This window comes from Phyllopteryx taeniolatus, chromosome 18, assembly GCF_024500385.1.
Source record: "Phyllopteryx taeniolatus isolate TA_2022b chromosome 18, UOR_Ptae_1.2, whole genome shotgun sequence".
Classification (NCBI taxonomy): Eukaryota; Metazoa; Chordata; class Actinopteri; order Syngnathiformes; family Syngnathidae; genus Phyllopteryx; species Phyllopteryx taeniolatus.
In genome coordinates this window covers 10,705,384-10,729,571 of record NC_084519.1, presented here as the reverse complement: position 1 = coordinate 10,729,571, position 24,188 = coordinate 10,705,384, and the positions used below count along the sequence as shown (strand labels likewise).

Genomic DNA, 24,188 nt, shown 5'->3' with positions numbered 1-24,188 from the left:
CATGATGGATGCCCAAGTGTGTCACTGAGCGGTATTTTAGCCACACCCAAAAAATCTGGAGAACTGAAATCGTGAAAAACAGTTTGATGCTACATCTCCCCAATTAAGTACCACATAGTACTCAGTCAGTATTTAGAAACAAATGTCTAAATTCACTTTATAGGGTTTTTAAGGCATTCACATTTTAAAAACAGACTGTATTGTTGAATGAATTCATGTCTCACCCTAAAAACCACAGCATTATCTTTAGCAATTGTGCATATAACTCCTACATTGGATTGCGTAGCTACTGTTTTGTTTGCAAGATATGTTAGTGTAACGCCTTCGCACCATCCCATGCTTTTAAGGCATCATCTGTTCATATGCGATTCTTGCACTTTTATTACATCTCCTTCTACTTCAACATTCAATAACTAGAGCCTCACTTGAGGCACTAGACACAGCCAAGCCATAGTAACATTTTTAATTGTTACTCTAACCACCAAAGAAATTAATTGGTGTGTAATATGATAAAAAATCACCAGGGTCCGTCTGTATTATTTCCCACGTCTACTGGGCTGAATGTCTTTGACTTGATTCATGTAGTCTGTGGTGTTTGGTTGCACGGGGGCTGTGAGCAAAATGCTTACTAATTGTAAGTGGTGTTCATAGGGCGTAACAAGGTGTACTGATCAATAATGGATACTTGTCAGCCTATAGAACACCTGGTATTGTGTTATGCTACATTTGCATGACTTGCAGATCGTCAGGCTATGGAGGTTAGATATCAGAGGCTCACAGGCTACATATGGACACACTGATGCTTAGGATCAGATGACTTTCTTTGGAAGACAGTTAATATTGTGAAACAGGGGCAGAACCATGACCTGTTAAGACTAAATAGTAATTAGAAGCAATGCCAAATTTACAATGTCTGTGATGTGCTTATAACCTACTGTAGTAAACTGAAGACCGCAGCTGTGAAAAGCGTTCAAGAATGCTAGCGGACCTCCTGATTTGTTTGGATTTAGAATCTATTTCTCAGAAATAATGTAAATTGCATTAATCTATTCCGGGGGCGTTGTTATTGTTTTTTTCTTAAACCATCAAGGGGAATGTTTTAAATAAGATTTTAACTTATCGATCATAAGTTGTATCTTTTTGGTCTGTGGGACTTCCATGCTGGAGGTGGGCCACAGCCAGCCGACTCACAGGCCGACCCGTGGGACATTTTGGGCTATAAAACTAAAATACCATAAAATTACTCACCATTTGACATGTCCTGTTTAACTGGTGACAGAGTTGTGTCTACTTAACGCATCGTAATTTTTAACCTCGTAAACTGTTGTAAAAGTGTAAAACTTTAACAATAGTTTAGACATCAGCAACTGCAGCATCGTAAAACCTAAACAATAAGTGTGTGCTCATCTTATTTCCGACGATAGGTAAGGTACACGTGACCGTGATGTGTACAGGCAAGAATAGTGTGTGTGCCTGGGAGTTACGTCTCTTCCCATAAATGAACACAGCAAAATTAGCTGAGCTACTGTTGATTATTGATATTAAATTGTTAAAAATGTAACCATGTTGAACTGAGCAGCCAGGACAAATGTACTGATTTAATGCGTTGCAATAAGAAATATGGTTACATATTACTGGTTGACGTAGAGGATCACCTAGCTTAAGTCCCACACCATTGACTGAACACGATGTTTTGCGTGACCTTTGAGGAATAATTTCCCCCAAAGTCGGTTTCCAGATCATACAACCTAAAGTGTGTTTTTATGATTCCACTATTTGAGGGGAAGTGCTCAATTAAAAAAACAAACAATTTGTTGTATTTGTTAGAACAGTCATCATGACTTTACAGTAGTACATGTAAAATATAATCTGTGAAAAAAACCTGCCAACTCTGGCCCCACCGTGTGCCTATAATTTGACATACGAGAAACCACCGTGCCTGAGGTAAAAACAACCAATCAGAGACACAAGGCATGGCTCATGAGGTGTCAGTCATTTGTCACGCACTCGCAGGCACAACCCCGTGTACTCATGTTTACGTGTTGTTGCCCCAAAAAAGCACCTTAATGACGTGTACTATAACACTAAATGTTATAAGTTTGAAGTTGTATTTTTTTGTGATGAGAAGATTAGGTTCAATGGGTGATGATTTCACTCGTACCGCATATTGTCTGCAGTATCTGGTCAATTGAAAGATGGTTGAGTCTCCTGCCAACAGATTCTCTTGTGAAGATCAGTTCATGAAGTGTTGATGCTACATTTGCGAAAGGAGCAACCAAAGAGGTAAACATTGCTCTTCACGCCCTGCAAACAGTGTTGTTAGAGAGGTGGACGCCCTAGTCTAGTTGGTAAAAGCATGCAAAGGTGTCGCTGGAATGTTTGGTCATGCTATGGAGTAGAAATAATGCCTTAGAGTTTTCCTCCAAAGTCCAGAGTCCCTAAAGGCTTTGTAGGCCTGCATTGCCCCTGTGGTGGGTTGTTAGTCATTAGACTTGCTGTTGATAAAAGCAGGCAAACCTTCTGAGGTCTCACTGGGATGTCTCTCTCACACACACACACACACGCACAGTGGACACATACAGGTCCTCCAAAGCCTGTGGGATTGAGTTTTTGCTGCATGTTACCTAAGATTGGAGTGGTCTGTTTAGACATCAAAGATGCAGATATAACACGATTTGTGTCACAAGACATCATTTGACTATGTGCCTATCACAGAATACACAGAGTAAACAGTTTTTCCCTAGGTTTTATTGATTCAAGGCACATATTTTATCTTCACATACAGTATAGGATAAATCTCATGGCACGGCACCAAACAAAAATGTCACAAAAAGTATATACTGTAAAGTGAATTAATGATCAGCTTGTCTCAACAAATTCACTTACGGTACTCAGTGTCAAGTCTGGGCCTGTTTAGTTGAACACAAAGCTATTGTTTGTAGGCTATGTATAGTATGTATCGCATGTCTGGCAACAGGTAGATACACAGGTTAATTGGACCGTCTGTCATTTAGTGGAAGAGCATTAATTGTTCTGGCTGTCACTAAATAGTTGGCATAGATGAACATCCATCAATCCATCCATTTCCTTTACCGCTTATCCTCACTAGGGTCGCGAGCTGCTGGAGCCTATCCCAGCTATCTTCGGGCAGGAGGCGGGGTACACCCAGAACCGGTCGCCAGCCAATCGCACGGCACATAGAAACAAACAACCATTCGCACTCACATTCACACCTATGGGAAATTTAGAGTCTACAATCAACCTATCACGCATGTTTTGGGGATGTGGGAGGAAACCGGAGTGCCCGTAGAAAACCCACCCAGGCATGGGGAGAACATGCAAACTCCACACAGGCGGGGCCAGGATTTGAACCCCGGTCCCCAGAACTGTGTGGGAGATGTGCTAACCAGTCGTCCACCGTGCCGGCCATAGATCAACAAAGATACATTATTCATAGTAAATAAATAATCCTTTTAGTACCAGTTAAGTGAAATTTCATTATTTCCCACATCATACTAATGTGTGGCACATGTTGGCAATCATTGGAGTAAAGGACATCCTCTGTGCCCTTAACCTGTCGCTGACAATGGCTGCCACATATACTTTGTGTCCCATGATTTCTAACCCTAAAATGAGAGAGATGCGTGAACTTGTTTGGTGTATACCTTGGTACGGGCGGTAGCGTTCATACTTGACCAATCAAAAGGCACTATCAGAGCACTCTGGCCAGAGTTTGTTTTAACCAAACTAGATGTGAAAGGTGAGCACAGCCAGTTATCACTCCTCTGTCCTCTGCGGTTTCTGGTGAGCTGTCAGCTAATGATCAATCACACTGGACAGTACAGGAGGTTTGTTGGGTAAAAATAAATTAAAAGTATAGTTTTGTCACCCTGTATTCTTCACCAAATGGTGACCATTAACGGGCCCATCAACGGGGATCTAACACTTGGCCTGGCAAAAATTTGCGTGTGAAAAATGAACGTGGATGATCTCCACTACTCGTCATTTGTTAATGCCTCTGTGTAGTCATGCAACACCCACATTTGTGTTGTCAGTTACTTGGCTCAGACCTATTCTCTGGACTGTGTGGGTGTGTACAGACCGTACTTGACTGACGTTGTCCTCATTTTACAGTGTTTGCTGCACCTGGTTGTTAACATGGGTATAAATCATCAACAATGGATAATCTCCCTATAACTTGTTACTGTATTATCATACATGCACATTTTGTAGAAGAGAATATTGGAGCCAAAACAATAATAGATTTGAGTAAAGTAAAAATATTAGGTAATTGGGTAGTAGTTTTACCAGAATGAAGTCATAAATGATGAGGAAAAAGACATCATTTGTAATTGATTTGGGGGGGGGGGACATAATTTCACAAGAATATAGTTGTAATGTTATGAGACTTAAATTGTATATTTGCAACCATTAACACAATGGCCAGGATGACTGTCAAGCATCTCATCAAATTAAACTTTAATTGCACTGTTACAAGAAAAAATATTATTGTTAGACATGTTATGTGTATACGCACTAATATACCTGTGTCAAGAGGACTGTTTTCAAACTGAAGTTCTATTTTGACACCAGGTTTGAAAAACTTTTTTTTTTTTTTTTGGCACATCAACACCATCATCACTATGAACAGTTGTAATGACAATGTCAATGTGTGTCTGTTCCTAAGTAAGAACTACACGTACTGATCTAAAAGACGCATGCTGTGCACCAATTTAGTGCCTGTATAAAAGGAAAGGTTATTTTTGGCATATCACTATTACACTTTGGTAAATCTATATACTGTGTATGAAAACAATCCAAAAGCTGAAATGTGTGAAGTCACTTGTTTTCTGCAGCTGAGTAAAAATGTGTTAATTAGGTGGGGAAAAATGTCATTACCCAGTAAAATGACTGTAGCACTTCTTTAGTGAGGGCAAAAAAATAAATAAATAAATCAGCCAATTTGCCTCAGTCTTTAGTACAAAATCTCAAGCGCAAGTGGAATAATTAACATGGAAGGGGTTGATCCATTCAAGTGACTGTGCCTTTTATTTACTCACTAAATATCTATGATTCAGCTTTATTTCGATAAATACAGCAGTCACACTGGTATTTACCTGTAAGGATTTTTGGTCTCCAGCTCGACTCCAAAGATTTGAATATTAATGACAATTTTGTCCTGGTTCTATGGCTTGCCAGACAAGTCACAACTGGGGTGACAAGAGATTAATTTGAAGGGTCAGTAGCCAAATTCTTATCTGCCTCTAGAGAGGGAGGAACGAGTGCACGGTAAGTTTAACTGACCACCACTATTGGATTAGACACTGTGCCTGTAGCATGGTTGTCACCCTGCTACGCTAACTGTGTCATCTCTCAAAGACAATTTCCCTAATGTATTCTATCTGACAGATGACCCATCTCTGTGATATCGTTAATGCTCGTCCCCGGCGACAATGGGAACATCAGCGAGCAGGAGAGCGCGCTCCTTATGAAATGACATCGCCTTCAAGGCGCACACACACACACACACACACACACACTCATGCCGAGTGTCACAGTGGTATCATTTTTCCCTCAAGTGAGATCTCAATTCCGTTTTCTCAGGAGAATTGTTTGGGGGCACAAAAGGCAAACTCTGTCCCTCCATCTCATTTTCACATCACGTTTTAGCTTGGAGTGCGTTCTTTGGAGTGTGTTTGTCATGAAGCTGCTTCCCCTTTTCAAATTGCATGGTGCCTACTCTGTTTGCTATGGCTTTAGTCGCTGCTGTGCCATTGGCAAAATCAGCTACTATTTCTACTACCTGGTCATTTGAGGCTCCAACCATGACCCACGAATACCGTATGGGTGCTGTAAACCGCTGCTGGTTGCTTATAATCACACATGCTAATGTTCGCTAACCCTGTTGCTGCACCTCAACTCGAGACGCTGCAGTTTTATCAGAATAATCTTTATTTATGTTAAAACATACAAGGAATCTGTCTGTAGTAGATGGAGTCATTGCTGCAGTCAGCCTCTTCTTGGATAAAATATTTCTCCTTACCCTGGCAAACAACCATGTCGAGTAGTATTTCTCAGTAAAACCGATTGGAAACGATTACTCAAATTTGCCCAAATTATTTCCTGTACAAGTGCCATGTATACTGTAAAATATGAAGCCAAATTTGGTTGTTCTTTCTACTCAGAACCGTGCTCCAAATAAGTCTCTCCTATTTTGCCACCACCTTGTAGCCACCGTCTTGTAGCGCTTTGGTGTACCGCCTTATGTTCTTACGTTATTTAATGTGAAACTTGTAGCCTCGAAAACGCAGTACAGGCCTTTTTTTCTTTCTTCCAAGTAAGCCAAACTTCACCTTCCCCTTTTAGAAAGGAAACTGTTTGCAGAGGCCTAACTGCTGCAACATTTGCATCACACAACTTGAGCTGACCCACCCATGACTTTGGGGATTCCCCGCACATGACTGCATCTCAGCTGAATCCTTTCACCCTCGGGCTTTTAGCGGATCTCCATGGTTCTCTGTTAATATGCTGAGCTGCTGAAGTGTACTTTAAAATGCAAATGGATCTGCGTGTTCTCTGGGAGACCTATTGTTTCCGACCCTTGGCAGACATGAGCCACATTTCCCCTTTTGTTTAAGCTCTTGTCTGTGTTGTCAACAATCACACACTGGCAATTGGCTTGTAAAATAGCCTATATGCTCTGAATAAATGCTCGACAATGTAAACTAGGAAAAGGGTACCAAAGGCCACTTGAAATTTACTCTTTTAGGTGGTAATTCATGTGCGTTATCATGTTGAAAGCTCTTTGTCACAAGGGGACAATGTTGCATGTTAATAATGGTTGCATATTGTTCCCTTGGTAGCTAATGCTTTGTTGGTGCACTGTGCCATTTAGCCTGAGGAAAAGAAGCTTGCGGCTATATTTTTCTTCATATTATTTTTATCACTTTGACAACAAAACAAAGTGCTGGTTCTTTACCGTGCTTTAGAGTATCCTGTGTGGTGAAGGCTTAATAATCTTAATAATGGACTGTTAAAATGCAACGACACGCAGCTTTTTACATGTGAAAATATTTCGGCCATGACAACCAACAAATCTAATATGTATACACAAAGCCCCTGTTGGAGTAGTTGCTTGAAATAAAAAAAGTATACATTAATGCTAACTACTATTATTATTAATAAAGCTTAATATGGGGCTGTGGTTAATTAAAATTATATTTTCCAGTTCTGCACCACACTTTATTTCTCTTTCTTTAGCTTTAAGACCTAAATATGTGCTCTTTGTTTTAATTTCTTCAGTGCCTCTTTAAGACAAGATATTATTTGGGCCTGGATCATTAGCACACTCAGCTTGCTGCTTCATTTACTTGAACATTTCCTTGTTGACATTGAACGTTTCAAATGAATTCCATCAGTTAGCCAAAATCTGAATAAAACAACGATTTATTCTGTTTATCCCTAGTTGCGACAAGGATTTAGATATTTAGTAGGCTCCTTTATACAGTTGTACTAATCAGTTTACATACCCCTGCAGAATTTGATAAATATTGGTAATTATTTGGAAAATATGAGCAGGAACCATCTAATTATTTTATGTCATTATTGCTATGTTTTGTTTTACTGATTGTCCTGTACTGAAATGTCTTATTGTTTAATCTGAATCTCATTAAAGAGCAAATGTGTTTTGTCTAACCACTCGTGTTTTCTTTAAAGAATGATACACAGCTTACAAATTCTGCAACTGAAAATTAAAATCATTTTAAAAATATGCTTCTTAGTAATGTTCTCAGATTTTGGTGGGCAACAACACATTGAATGTAATTCAAAGACTATCAGTAAGGCAATGGATATTGATAATTATGGGGAGTTGCCGTTTTTTTTGCCATATTTGAAACAGAGTCCATTTGTCACATGATATAAAAGATGAGAGCTGAAGACTTTGTATCTCATTTGCTTCGCAGTAACGGAATGGGGTGATGATGTGCGGCCCATCTCTGAAGATGAAGCCATGGTCATTGTCAACCATCAATCCACAGGAGATGTGTGCACCCTCATGATGTGCCTGCAAGACAAGGGCATGGTAAGAAGACAGATACTGTACCTGTATGTTATGTTACCTGTATATGATTATAATGTTGGTGTTGAATGGAGTGGCATCACAATTCCTGAAATCATTCTGAAAACATGAAATTAAGAGTTGCATCAAATGGCATCATGTACCAGGTGTTTACTGAGGGGCTGCAGCCATTTATTCAACCCTATATTATTAGAGCAGAGGCATCTATTTGCGGAAATGTAGTAAAAAGATGTGGCTCAAGTCATAGTCATTCAGATTCCGAAAATTGTTTTTTTTTCTTGTGGGGCAATTAAGGGAGCAAAGAGCGGAACAGTTATTTTTACAAGTCAGAGTTATCAGCAGTTTCTATTTAAATTGCACAATAAATGATAAGGGAGAGGATATCACCTAAGAGCTGTTAGATGTATGTAGGATATATGGCATTTTCCAGCATATACTTTATTGTAGCTGATAAGGACTCTTAAATTTAGTAGGATGTGCAGAATAAATACATTTATTGCACTGACCTTGCTGGTTCGCAAATGAAGTTTTTATTTATGTATTTATTTTTTAATAGTTGCCTATAATTGTTTCTTTCTTTTCAGGTGGTACGAAAAATGATGTGGTTAATGGACCATGTGTTCAAGTACACAAACTTTGGCCTAGTGTCCCTCATACATGGTGACTTCTTCATCAGACAGGTAAGAGCTCGTAATACTGTGTGAAATGTTAAATAGGTTTATCGTCACTCCTTTTCGTTTACCCCACCATAAAATACTACCACACTCTTGTTCACCTTTCATACCTTTTATTTATGGATTGAATTTTACTCAAACTCAGACCTCTTCTCATCTGCCTACATACCAATTGTCTCAGAAGGCTCCAGGACTAAAAACCAAATTTTTTCTTTTGTTTTTTTAAAATCATAAACCATGAGGCCATTACAAAATTCCTTTTAACATCACGACTGCTACAAGTTAGTTTTTTTTATTGCACTCCACAAAAGTATAGTCACTACCCATCTGCTTGTCCCAGCTGGAATGCCTACACGCGTTGAGGCTTCTGAAGGTGGTGGCGTCCTCTGTGAAGGTCACCCACTATGAACAGTAGTGTGTGGAGTCTGGGGGGTGTGGGCTGGTCAGCCCTGCTGGGTCAGACTAACCCTTTGTTGTGGGGGCATCTGCAACAGAGCAGGTGGCTTTGACCAGCCAACACACAGACACCCATTGGGAATATACTGTGTATGCTATCTTCCCTGAATTCCTGGAACATGATGCGTGTTTTAAGGGTTTATTGATTCATTTTTAGGAACAGTCGAGCATTTATTTGCTTTTAATAATATTCTCAACTGCCACAGATATGCTTTGCCTCAAAATCCCTCGTAGAGCACTGTGTCGAGGCCGAAGCATCTTCTGCCCACTACCTCGGGCAAGCCTGAATTGGCTTGGTCATTTCTCTGATCCCTTTTGGCACTCTAGTGTGCATTGTTGACATCCTTCCCCAAAATACCTCACACAGCTACTGCCAGGCAAGCATCTGCTGTGCACATGGTGGCGAGACATGTCTGCGAGGCCCCATGCACACAGCAGCAATGGCTGCACACTCACACGTGGGACAGAATCCTATTTTAGACACATTAGCTTGGCGTTTATGAATATCACATACTGTACACTGGCTATGATATAATATCTGAGTCAGTAAAACTAAATATTAGTTACCTTCTTTCCGCAAATGGTAGCCTTTATTTTTATAAACACATTTTTGTGATTCTTTTATACAATGTTACTGGTATACTATAATTTATGTAAAGTGCAACTATAATTCATTAAAAAAAACATAGTACTATGGAGAAATGTGCAGAAACATTGAAAAGTGAGGTAGACTGGGCAGAAGTGTCCTAGCTCCCCTTAACTTAAACATGGACGCACACAAGAAGTGATCACATCAGACGCTGCTCGAATAGTAATCGCCGCTAGACGTTATCTCAACAAAACATAACAATATCTTAACCGCTGCGCAGGGAACTTGTTTACAACATGCTGTGAGTTTCCACACATTAATTCATTTGGGAAACTGTTTAAGTGCTTCGGTGCTGCTGTTTTGATTAGCAACAGAGTTCTCATGGTCACATCAGTTAACTATTGAGTGTCCATGTGCTAACAATTGCGTCTATGAACTGAACTATGAACATCTGCAGAGAATTAAATTTTTTTTATTAATCCATCCATTTTCTGAGCCGCTTCTTCTCACTAGGGTCGCGGGCGTGTTGGAGCCTATCCCAGCTATCATCGGGAACTGGTTGCCAGCCAATCGCAGGGCACATACAAACAAACAACCATTCACACTCACATTCACACCTACGGGCAATTGAGAGTCTCCAATTCATGCATGTTTTTGGGATGTGGGAGGAGTGCCTGAAGAAAACCCACGCTGGCATGGGGAGAACATGCAAACTCCACACAGCCGGGGCCGGGGATTGAACCCCGGTCCTCAGAACTGTGAGGCTGATGCTCTAACCAGTTGCCCACCGTGCCGCCAATATTAATAATAATAATAATAATATTTGGACTGCATGGAGACACAATTACAACCAAATTCAATGTCTACATAGTAAAATTTATTTTTAGCCATAGGACCTGCATGCCCAGTGCATATTTGTCCATGTGTCACCTAACGTTCCAGTGTGAATGGACTTAGTAGTTGCCCCAGCCCTAACACATCAACCCCAATTCCAATGAAGTTGGGACGTTGTGTTAAACATAAATAAAAACAGAATACAATGATTTGCAAATCATGTTCAACCTATATTTAATTGAATACACTACAAAGACTAGATATGTAATGTTCAAACTGCTAAACTATTGTTTTTAGCAAATAATCATTAACTTGGAATTTTATGGCTGCAACACGTTCCAAAAAAGCTGGGACAGGGTCATGTTTACCACTAGGTTACATCACTTTTTCTTTTAACAACATTCAATAAATGTTTGGGGACTGAGGACACTAATTGTTGAAGCTTTGTAGGTGGAATTATTTCCCATTCTTGCTTGATGTACAGCTTCATCTGTTCAACAGTCCGGGGTCTCTGTTGTCGTATTTTACGCTTCATAATGCGCCACACATTTTTAATGGGAGACAAGTCTGGACTGCAGGCAGTCTAGTACCCACACTCTTTTACTACGAAGCCACGCTGTTGTAACACGTGCAGAATGTGATTTGGCATTGTCTTGCTAAAATAAGCAGGGGCGTCCCTGAAAAAGACGTTGCTTGGATGGCAGCATATGTTTCTCCAAAACCTGTATGTACTTCTCAACTTTAATGGTGCCTTCACAGATGTGTGAGTTACCCATGCCATTGGCACTAACACAGCCTCATACCATCACAGATGCTGGCTTTTGAACTTTGCGTCCATAACAGTCAGGATGGTGCTTTCCCTCTATGGCCCAGAGGACACAATGGCGATAATTTCCAAAAACAATTTGAAATGTGGACTCGTCGGACCACAGAACACTTTTCCACTTTGCATCAGTCCATCTTAGATGAGCTCGGGCCCAGAGAAGCCGGCGGCGTTTCTGGGTGTTGTTGATAAATGGCTTTTGCGTTGCATAGTAGAGTTTCAAGTTGCACTGACGGATGTAGCGCGAAACTGTATTTACTGACATTGGTTTTCTGAAGTGTTCCTGAGCCCACGTGGTGATATCCTTTACACATTAATGTCGGTTTGTGATGTAGTGCCGCCTGAGGGATCAAAGGTCACGGGCATTCAATGTTGGTTTTCGGCCTTGCCGCTTACATGCAGTGATTTCTCCGGATTCTCTGAACCTTTTCATGATATTATGGACCGTAGAGGATGAAATCCCCAAATTCCTTGCAATTGTACGTTGAGGAACATTGTCCTTAAAATGTTTTACTATTTTCTCACGCACTTGTTCACAAAGAGGTGAACCTCGGCCCATCTTTGCTTGTGAATGACTGAGCAATTCAGGGGGGCTCCTTTTATACCCCATCATGGCATCCACCTGTTCCCATTTAGTCTGTTCACCTGTAGGATGTTCCAAACAGGTGTTTGATGAGCATTCCTCAACTTTCTCAGTCTTTTTTGCCACCTGTCCCAGCTTTTTTGGAACATGTTGCAGCCATAAAATTCTAAGTTAATGATTATTTGCTAAAAACAATAAATTTGATCAGTTTGAACATTAAATATCTTGTCTTTGTAGTGTATTCAATTAAATATAGGTTGAACATGATTTGCAAATCATTGTATTCTGTTTTTATTTAGGTTTAAAACAACGTCCCAACTTAATTGGAATTGGGGTTGTACATGATTGGTGTGCCACGCAAGTGTATAACTCAGTCAAAAGACTGTATTCTGATGCATTTAAATTGGTTTTTGACCAACTGTACTTTACTGGAGATCAATCCTCTCTTCTCCTTCCTGTCACCGCTAATCTCCCTAATGTCATTTTTCACATCCATGGCGTGACATTATTGCTGATCAGAGTGCTCTGCAGTAGTGCTGCCACTAACTTTTTATTATAGTTTGCTCCTTCGTATGCTCACACAAATATCTTATCAGTGTGCATTCACACTAACGCACTTAATGCTGTTTTGATCAAACTCTAGTTCATTTCCCACATTGGTACAGTGTCTTTGGGTCAGGAGTAAACAAAGCAGTTAAATTCAGTACATCTCTAGACAAACCGTGGCGTGGTACGTTTGAGGCGAGTGCAACCGTGATCCGATCCAACTTGGCTGCAAATAACAGAGGCGCTGTTGATTTAGAAGGGGAAAAAAACATCAGCTATGAAAAATTGAGCTTCATTCACAAAGACATCCACTGTAACAATTTGTTCATGAACCATGATTCCGCTCTATACAACACTGGCATAGAAACAGAAGTTCAGAACACTCCGAAAGATTATCCCCTTCCCTTCGTATTAAATACAAAAAACAGAACAGTATATTAGATGATGGTTAAATTTCCCAACAGAGTGAATCCCTGCCTCTTCGCGGTTCATGAACAAATTTGCATACTTTTCTCTGGAACCTATCCTTGGCTATTTACTAAAAAAATCACTTACTGGTGCTGAGTCTTTGCATATTTTTGTGCTCTAACTGGAAGTGGCCTACGGTGCCACATGATGGCACCAAAAAGAGTAGTAATTGGTGTCAAAGAAGTTTAGTTTTTTTATGATCTTTGTATGTCAAGTAGGAGCTACTGCAAGTTTAGCCTGGGTTGTTAATGGAGGAAGTTACGGAAGATCTTTTGTCGCATGTGCACCTTAGGTGCATTACGTCAAAAATCATCCATCCATTTTCTGAGCCGCTTATCCTCACAAGGGTTGCCGGAGTGCTGGAGCCTATCCTAGCTATCTTCGGGCAGGAGGCGGGGCACACCCTGAATCGGTCGCCATAATCAAGTAATCTGTAAGCTGTTTATTTTTAAATGTAATGTTGTAAGATGACTTTGAAATCATATTTATGTGTTTTGGGATCATAGTTTGTGGTATAGGTATGGTACAGACTATTAATATAGGCAATTACAACCCTTTTTGGGTGGGCCTCAATTACGCATTGTTTTTGGCTATTCACAGCAGGGCTCAGTCCCTATCCCCCCCGAACCTGTAGTTGATCCTAGTAGATTGGCCTTTTAATTAATTAATTATTTAAGGTCTTTTTTTTGTTTTTATTTTTTATACATAAAGAAAATCAAACCTGGGTGAAACTCTGTTCGTCCAGAGAAATCAAACGACCGATAGAAGGAACATAGCAAACATTCTTGGGTGTCAAGTCATGCATTTGTTTCCTTTAGGGTAAAGCGCACCGAGACAAGCAGCTGGTCAACTTGAAGGATCACCTAGACAAATATTACCATAGTCGTGACAGGAAGTGGATAGTGCTGTTCCCCGAGGGCGGCTTCCTGCGCAAACGGAGGGAAACCAGCCAGACGTTTGCCAAAAAGCATTCTCTACCCCACTTGACCCACGTCACGCTGCCTCGCCTTGGTGCCACCCACGTCATCCTGAAAACTCTATCAGCCCAGCATGAGAATGGCAGTGTGAGCAATGAGAGCGGGACAACCAACCAGACAGGTAACTAACCCGTAAATGTGCATATTAATACCACCCTGATTTCATTGAGAACCAACCTTGTGTAAACGGTTGCATTTGTTATGGATTGCATTGGGCATTTGCATGATTTCTGTCCTCTGTGACTCCTATTTAACAGTTGAATAGTGACATATACAGAAGTGCCAGAAATGACATCGTCTACGAAAGCTCTATGGTTATTTGCTAGTCATTTTTCTGTTAAAAGACACACCTTGAAAATAATCGACGAGAAAGAAGATACCTCCACATAACCACATTTGAGGGTTAATTTGTCTTCAAGACAGTTCCAAACACCAGCCACAGCCAGTCTTTACTTTTTTGCATAGGAGTCAGGGTTGAAATGCATTTGTATTTTTGGATTTTCTCCAATTCTCTTTAAAGCTGTGTTATGTTGGCATAAAGGGGTTTGGTGATTAGCATGTCTACCTCACAGTCGAGAGGTTCTGGGTTTGAAGCTGCGCCACATTCCAAAGAACATGCATGTTAGGTCAGTTGAAGACTCTAAACTGGCAATGGCAGTGTGAATGGTTGTTTGCCTATTTGTGCCTTGCAATTGACTGGTGAGCTTTCTAAGACGTACCCCATCTCTTGTCCAGAGTCAGCTGGAATAGGCTCCAGCTCAACCACGACCTAATAAGGACACGTACAAGAGAAAATGGATGAATGGATAGATTTATTGTTTTTTATTGAGGACCTTTTATTCAACAGAAACACATTCATTTATATACAGTAATTAGTTTCGATGAAGTGCTGTAAATAAAATGCAAGAATTGGTTTCTGTATCTTCTCTTGCATGTGTGTGAAGCACTTAGCTCTCCTGAAAATAAGTTCATGACATTCTACTGATTGACAGGTGACACTACTGAGACAAAATGTGCTGGGATAGGCTGTGGGAAGAAAAAAAACAAAACTGAAGATGGGCATGAAAATAGATGGACCTTTTTATTTTTATTTTATATTTTCCCGGCCATTTTTTCCCCATAGGAAATAATGGAAATAGAAATAATCCATTCCAGAGTCAAATGGTGTGCAACATTAAACCTTTATTAACAGCACATGCAATGTTTCAAGCAAAATGTTCATGTTTTTTCAATCCGAGTGGACAAGTAAATTAACTGAAGTTAAAGACATGAAAAGAGGCCAATACAGTGGCCTACGGGATAGCAAGTCTTCCACACAGTTCTGACATTCGAAGTTCGGATCTCCATTACATGGCTTTCCTGTCATTTTTTGCATGTGCGTTTTTAGGGACTCCAGATTCCTCCCACATTCAAAAACATGTATGTTTGGTACATTGAAGAGTAGATTTTCCAAAGGTGTGAACGCTTGTTTGTCAATGTGTGCCCTGCAATTACACCCCGCTTCTGGCCCAAAGTCAGCTGGGGTAGCCTCCAGCTCACCCAAAACCCAAATGAGATAGGTGGTATAGGTTTGGATGGATGCACATGAAGGGAATAAAACATGTTCTCAACCTCAACTTTGACATGCAGTGAAGAGGAGCCAGATTGGTGTACAGTCTGTCCTTTTTTTTTGGTTAAATGTATGTATTTATTTGTGTTATTATCGACCATATTGTACTGAGCAACCAGGACAGAGGTTTACAGTAAATACTGCTTCACTGCTTTGCTATCACAGGTAACTGGAAATAAAAACAAGTTCTTACGCAAAAAAATCTATTTGAAAGATGTTATGTTGTTGTTTTAGTCTCAAGATTGTTTTGGCCAGCATTGTTAAAAAAGTGACTCAGCTGTGTGCCTTATAGGCTTGAGGCTTGATGCAAACCACTGTCAGTACATCCCTCTTTAGGAAGAGATTGTCACAACAAAGGAGATGTATAGCTTAATTGGCCACGTGCTGTATGTGCATGTTCTCGTTTTAGCTGCCTTCTTTGGACGCAGCAAGCAGATTGGTGCTGGAGACTTTGTCCTTCCGCTTGAATGTAGCTAATGACATTTAAACATAAAGACAGAAAAAAAAACATATACCCTGAAGAGTACTATGTCCCTATGTCCTCTGTGTGTGTTCATTTGTGCAAGCGTCGTCTCACCCTGACCCTCCCTGATGCTCTGCAGAGGTGCCCATATTTTTGCTGACTCACTCAGAGACAAATGGGCCACTTACAGAAAATAGGATTTGATGAAAATATTTGTGCCACTGTGTAACGGCCATTCAGTGTCTCCTGGGTTTAAAACGCTGATAAAGGATATGTGTTGGAGAAAAGATAGTGGGCACTCAGGCAAAGTTCATGGCATGCATCAGTTCATGATAAACCAAATGACCCTCTCAATCATATGCATGCTTCTAGGGAGTGTTCAGTCTACTTTCGTGGTGTAATTTCAAACAAAGTACCTTCCACTACATTTGTCTCCCTGGCAGTGTTTGCTGAAGGACACACCTTTGTCGTTTATTACAGAGGGGTTTGTCACTGTATCAACGCCTTGGCTGAGAGCCTCGTACTTTGGCCCGCTGCACACACAAGACCGTGGCTGCCTCTCCACGCACTAGGACAAAGCTCAGGATCCAGTTACCCACGCTGTAATGGCTATAGCCGTTCCCATCAATACCAAGGATGCCCGTCAAGTCACTTTATCTCTGGCCTAAATGAGCCAGCAACATGTGCCTTGGTTTTTGGCTTGCCATTCTTATTCTTTGACACATATGCTCAGTGAACACAGGTTTGTATACAGTCCATAAAATCCTGTGTAGCCCCAAAAATTATACATCATTTCATAATCTAAATTCTCCATAGATGTGAACGGGAGTGTAAATGGTAGTTTGTCTATATATGCCCTACGATTGGCAGAGAACGAGTTCAGGGTGTACCCAACCTCTTGCCCAAAGTCAGCTGAGATAGGCTCCAACTCAACCGTGGCCTTAATGAGTATAAGCGCTATAGAAAATGAATGGATGGAAAACAGTTCCCAAGTGTCTTCATAACATTTCTGTTACATGCTTTTGTCAAAATATCACTATGGAATTGCCTTGTCTATGGCTGGTGCCATCCAAATAAACTTGACTTAGTCATATAGTCATATTTCAAATCACACCCTATACTTATATACAACTGTGTCTCTTCTCTTATGAGACCATTCACCCATATGTCCTGTGGTCACATTCTGCTTAACATTTCAGTTTTTATAAAACAACACTGCATTAGACAGACTCAGTAAAACATTTCAGGCCACAGAATCAGTTTATTATGCCAGTCTGACAATGTTAAAAATTGAGCAGTATTTGTTCTGCAATGCTGGTTTCAAGTTCTAAAATATCCTCAAGGAAATAACAAATCAATTTCATGATCAGTCAGTCCCACCGGAAAACTTGTATTAATCAATCATACAAGCAATGTTTTAACATTCTTAACCGTCTGTATGTAAAGCTAGTTAACCACAGTCATATCTTTAAAACATAAAAGAATTAAAAAATAAACTTTATTTAATCACCAATGAAAAATTGAGAAGGCATACTTTTTTTTTTGTCTGTAGATAGCTGAAGAAAAACACCAGCTAGCCACACAGTAATACTGTTCTGTTTTCATTCTTGTGCGTCAGTTGCCAAGACAGCTCTGCCACATGTTTGGAATTGCTTTGTTTGGTCTGTGACAGCAGAGGGGAACCCTGCTACCTCTGCCTAAAGTAAAGGGATACATCCTGTAACAATGCCACTACTTGTTTAATAGCAACACATTGACTAGTTTGATGCAGTTACAATAGTTACTTGCAAAAATGAAGTGTTTTAAGTGTTTTTCTACCTTCTATCTGTTCTGATTAGAACAGTTTGTGAGATAAGGTGCTGCACTCTTGGGCAGGTAGGAATTGAGTGCATTATATCAGTCCTCACACACACATCTGATTCTCGTGGCAATTGCTGTAGTTTCCCTTAGGCTTGTAGCATTCCAACCTGCTACGTTTATTCTTGCCATTTTGACGTTTGGTCGGGTGTCTTGCCAGTCATATGTAACTGGAAATATGTAAAGAATTGGATTCACACATTAAAAAAGGAGTTAACACAATGTATGACAGTTATTTATAATATGTTGATTGAAAATGTAATTCATGAATGTTTATCTCAGCCAATATTACTCAAGTTAGGACCTTACTACCATTTTTTTTTTTTTTTTTTTTTTTTTTTTTCCCCCCCCACCAGTGACGCAAATTCACTAGTACTGTGCAGATCTTTCATATTAGCTCGTTTATAATCATCATCATTATGGTGTTTGTGTCCGTTCTGTTTTAGGCAAAAAGCGCAAAGGCCTGCAGTGGGTGATAGACGTGACCATAGCTTATCCCAAAGCACGGCCCATGGACATCCAGACATGGATTTTTGGATACAGGTCGGCGACAGTCACACATGTTCACTACAGGTAAGTATTAAAAGAAAATCAGATCTTTAAAGCTGCACAAACAGTCGTACATGAAGTTGGTACATAGACTTAGAGACTGTGAATGTCACTCTCCTAAGGTTTTTACTTCTATCGAGGGAGAATTTAAGTACACCCACTCATAGCTCAAGATTACAGAAGGAAGTCCCCACCAACTTCCTTTCATACTTTGTGAGTCAGCAGAACGCACTAGTGGTAAAGATGTTATTAGATGAGTAAAGGCATCATTGTTCTGTCACCTTGATGACCTTTTTTTCCATCCTCTGTGTTTGTGTGGAAAAGAGTTGAGAGGATGTTTTGGATTTAGGGCTGCAATGATTATTTGAATAACTCTGGTATTTTGATTACAAAAAAAGTCAAGGCACCATATCTTCCTCAAAGCGTCACAGTGATCAATTTCTCCAAACAAACTGTTACTACAGACTCTCCTAGAAATAAGTTGGTGTGATTACGTCAAACCAGGAGAAAAGAGTGCGTAACACACACAGAATGTCCAGCGTTTGGCATCATTTTCATCCTTAAAAAGGAGACGTGTATGTACTGGAAACACAACAGCACGTCTACGGTTGGTGGCACAAGGTAATATAAACATCGTCAGTTCTTTTAAAATAGCTTACCACTAATAGTTGGCACATATTGTAATGCCCTCACAGATGGTCATCGATAGACACAGCCGCCGGTGCACTTTCAATCAGATTATGGAACAAACCGCAATAAAAACATGTAATTCTAAACCTCACATGCATATTTGGTATTGGTATTCTTGTTTGTTAACGCAAAATAATTTTTTATCCAATTACACAAATAATCAGTGGGATAACCATTAGAATAATCGATTGTAAAGCAGCCATCGTTCAATTTCAAACCAGCTGTAGTTTTTGCTTTTTGCAAGATTATTCTGATTTTTTTTTAAATAAATGTGTCTTTACCTTTTGTAGAAAAGAAGTGCATTTTTAGTTGCTGCTTTGGGGGTTAAAAAAAAAAGATAAAAATGGGTCTATATCGTCACACTCTGCGGTTTGTTTGTGACCACCAAAGTAAAGACGTTTAATGCTGTTGTTAATAATATGGCTGCTCTTGGCAGAGAAAATGTCCTCTCGCTGTCCTTAAGGTCTCCTTCTAGTTATCCATTCACTTGAGGATATGATAAAGGTGCATCTGGATTAGCTTTATTGCATCACCCTGTTCAAGGTAAATGTGTTTTTACTGTGCACAGTATCCAAGTGGTAGATTATAGCGGATGGTAGAAGTCATGTTGACCCTCACGATGCTGTGAACACTTCACTGTGCCGGGTGTAAGTGGGCAAAGTAAAAGATGATTTATGGGTCTTGGCTTGCTGATCCCTCTCCAGAGGTTTTTGTCCACCAATTTGGACTAAGGCCAAGGGCTCATTAAGTCTGTAATAAGAGGGTCAGAGATTCCAGTCCTACTCCTACCCCTGAGACCCTCTAATCAGACAATCTGCACACACACACACGCGCGCACACACACACACACACACACACACAGTTCCAACCACAGCAGTCATAAACTATTTAGACCCAGGCTGGTACAGGTACACAGAGAAGAGGATTAATGTGCCTGCTGATCAACTAAACGTGGGTGAGTTGTCTGATGCACTTTGGAATGCCACATTTCCACCAAGCAGAAGTGTTCAGATGCGCAGTTGACAATTTCAACCACATTGAAAATACCAAAAATAACTTAAAGTGAATATTTGGTACAGGAATGAATAAGGTCTGACCACTGGTTGAATTGTTCGGAGGGTAAATATTAGGTTTTCCATTGTTTGAGCAGTCTGAGGACATCTTTTAACAGGATGTTTTTCAGTGCGGAAAAAGGACAAACCCTTTGTCATCTCTGGAATATAACACTGTCTTTTGTTAAGTTTACAGCAGTCCCCCTCTCAAACAAAAATGTTTTTTAATGACAAGCATTGAAGCCAAAAACCAAGAGGAGTGACTATCATACTCTGATGAGAACTATGTTTCATATTACAGTGGTTGTACATTTTTCACTTGAGCTAAAAGTTGGTTCTCTCAGAAAAAGCAGCAGGAAAGACCTCAGTCACTGTCTGTTCTGAGTGGTAGCCCTGCCAAGTAAATCACCCACTTGCTGTGGGGGCTCCTTATTTTTATGCATCCGAGCGTGTGGGTTTAAACACATTTAGAGTAGGATTAAAACGGTTAGTCTTTCTATCATAAACATTGCACTCATGTCAGAAGTGGGTGGAACATTGTTCTTCCTTGCCATCCCTCCATTTTATAGCTTCCTTTATTACATTATTCCATCAACACTGACTTCTTCCTGTGCCTTTTGTCTAATGAAGCACTGAATGCTTGATATCAGTTTCCTTTGTGACATGACTGGGATTATTGGTATACTGTAGATTAGAAGCATCAATGGATCATAATTAATGTTGTGTAGTGTAATCATTCAAGCTTGGTTGTGGTGATTCAAGGGCCTAGAATCCACCTGCTCCAGCCTGTTTCTATGTGAGAGGTTTTTTTGAACTATCAGATTACTTGGGTTGAGTCTCTCTCTAAACAGGCATCTGAGCATTGTAATATTGTAGATGAATCTGTGCTCCGCACATTTTTTTTTTTAATCCCTCTACCTCCTTTTTCCTGACCTAGCTACCAGTCGTCACCCTGCCTTTGCCTCATGCCCTCCCACCATATAATCTCAGTTTCACGGATTCTAAACCTACTGAATGTCACATGGGAGAGTTAGGTGGGTGTACATGGGCAAAGCAAGGGCAATCGTAGGTGTTGAAGATGTTGCCTTTTTTTGAATGGCTCCTTCTTCCTTGTTGAATGCTACCGTCTGCTTTTCTGAAAGCTGCTCTTGGAAAATAGCTGTGAGGTGACATGATTTATGGAGTCCGTGTTTTGCCAGGTCATCACATAGGTGCTTTAAAGCTGCTCACCTGGCTGTCTGTTTATGACAAGACACTGGACGCATGCTGAATTGTTGAGCTTGCACTTGTACTATTTTCTAAAGCTGTCTTTAGATGATTTTTCTTCCTCCTGCAAAAAATTGAACTGTGCTGTCTGTGGGGCTTATATGTAGAACACGCTGTATTTCCTACTTGGATTGACTTGGCTGTAGCGCTGCCACAATCAATACGTCATACCTTTTGAGTATAATGACTGCAATCAGACTACAGTGCACACATTTCTGTCCTGTCTGCTCGGTGCAGTATGATTTAAGTTAACAATAACAATATTAGAAGAATGTGAGCTAAGTATAATCTTTATATGAAGCCACTACACAAAAAGGTTAACCCTAACTCTAATTTTGTGTTAATTGAGTTCTGTCTATCCTGTATTCATGTAAATGTATCTTGACCTTGAACTTTTACCCCAACAACTAGCAGTTTGCATTGACAGTTCGACAAGCAACTGTTTACGTAGCATAATGTTCATGACCACACGTGACAATGACTATTTAGTTCTTTACTCATGACCTCTGCACTGATAAGACGCACCCAAACTAGGCAGTCATTAACTTCATTCCCAGGCATCGGGTCAGATACATCTGGTCACAGTGACAAAGTGTTCATGCTCTATAGACACACAGTGAAGGAATAATTGTGTAGTAGCTTAACTAGTGCAGTTTCAATGCGTCCTTATGGCAATTGCAAGATCTTAAGTTACAACATGTTAGTAGTTCACTAAGCTGTTTCCTTCAGCTGAGCCCTTTTACATCTGTCATGTCCAGTCCCTAAATCATGATTGCCTCTTTACTGTAAAAGTGGGTATACTTTGCGTGACATGTTCAAAATTTAATTTGATTCCTAGCTCAGTTGGGAACAGAAGCAATATCTTGAGAATAAGAAATGTGAAGAAGCAAAATGGCGAAAATGGAATGCAATAGATATGGACAAGCAAACACTTATGATTCACCCTGTAATCATGTGGGTCAACACAAGTAGTGTAACATCTGTTACCTTACTTCGGCCCCAAAACAACCAGCATAATGATGTTACTTACAAAAGTCAATGTATCACCCAGTTCACACGAAAAATGTTAGGTCTCCAGTATAGTTCTTATGTGTAATAAATAAAAGCATCTGTAAAACCACCTCTGCCAATAGCCAACAGAATTGGATTAAATACTGTAATTTATATACTAAATCATAAAGGTCAACCGCAATCTGTTCCAGGCCTCTGGTCAACCTCCATTGCGAATCCAACTGTGATTATTTCTTTAAAAAAAAAAAATCAATAGTAAATGAAGGAAACTGAAATAATCTGTTCCAGAGTCAGACTGTCAGCATCATTACATGTTTAAGTGTCCCCCCAAACAATACGTCGCAATTTGTCACTTTTGTCATACAAACTAAGACAATGTTAAACCCTGTATGTCAACTTGCGAGTGACCCGACCAAGGAATTTTACATGTGAGCCGTCTCTCTGATTTATTTATTTATTTATTTATTTATTTTTTTGCCTTGAGGTGCGACCAAATGTTTGAGTTATGAATGCTAAATGGTGGCACAAGTAGCAGATAGTGAAAAAAAATTTGAATTTTTTTGTTGCTATTCTCTGATGAAGTTTAAACATGAACCAAAGAGAATTACACGTTGTGTATTTAATCAAAACACGTTAGAATCCTTTAAACAACAGATATTTCAACACAAACAGTGGAGCAACACATGGAGACAGACAATTTAACAATATGCACAGACATATTTATCTTCTGCACAAAACGGCTAATATTACTTAGCTTCCTGAGTCCCTTAACTGGCTTCGTTTCTTATGAATGTCTGTGTTATACTGCCCCCTGTTGGCCAATGTGCGCACACAAGTAACACAATGTCAATGGGCAATGAAGCATGAAATTGTGATAGGCAAACTGTTTAATTCTTGGCATTCTATTTATTTACCTTTTTTCTGTATGTTGTTTTTTTTTATAAAGCACAATGCTATATATTTTTTTGGCTCCTATGATCGTCATCACACTTTTCCAGCACGAGTACTTTTTTATGGTGACAAATGGATTTAGTTTGGACTATCTGCTGACTGAGCTGGTGTTCAAGCTTTTTCAAAATCGGCTGTAGTTTTGTGCATGAATGCTTGCGTCTCTTTGAATCACGTGCTTCACTTTAGTTCTTAAGCAAACCATTGTGAAATATCTGAGCTGCAAAAGTATATGGTTGTGTGCAGGATACTGCTTAATTGAATGAGGCACATTTCAGTGTCTGTACTCGATGAACTGATCACCTGTAAACTACCTTTTGAAATGGTCGTAACCATAATTTGAAGTTACCAGAATCAGATTATTGTCCTCTGAACTGCACCACAAGCAGGTCAAACCTTTCCCTCTAATGCTCATTAGAATTCAGCTTACTGATTCAGTATTTACTGTCCATCTGCCCTACTGGGCTTTTGTGACAGCAGCTGCAGCAAGAGGATTTTGCTGCTGCTACCACTTTTTTTTTTCGTTAAATGGCTATTATTGATTAATCAACTATTTATTTTTGATTGATCAGCTTGACCAGAGATCTTTTTGTGACATCCGATTGTTTGTCTAACCCAGCAATTCCCAACGAGGGTGCTATGATCATCAGCGGTGCTGGAAATTATCCAATTTCACTTATTTTGTCCAAAATTACTGATTTAATTTTGAATAT

The 24,188-nt window shown here is 39.9% G+C and overlaps 1 protein-coding gene across 1 annotated transcript in view; it reads left to right on the top strand.

Annotated features, from left to right (window-relative positions):
• lpgat1 (lysophosphatidylglycerol acyltransferase 1) overlaps nucleotides 1–24,188 on the top strand; it is a 31,684-nt gene that overhangs the window by 3,343 nt on the left and 4,153 nt on the right. Inside the window, exons 3-6 of the mRNA XM_061754190.1 lie at nucleotides 7,965–8,083; nucleotides 8,665–8,760; nucleotides 13,872–14,151; nucleotides 18,406–18,532. Of these exons, the coding sequence (XP_061610174.1) occupies nucleotides 7,965–8,083; nucleotides 8,665–8,760; nucleotides 13,872–14,151; nucleotides 18,406–18,532 (622 nt within the window). The remainder of the gene's footprint in view (nucleotides 1–7,964; nucleotides 8,084–8,664; nucleotides 8,761–13,871; nucleotides 14,152–18,405; nucleotides 18,533–24,188) is intronic.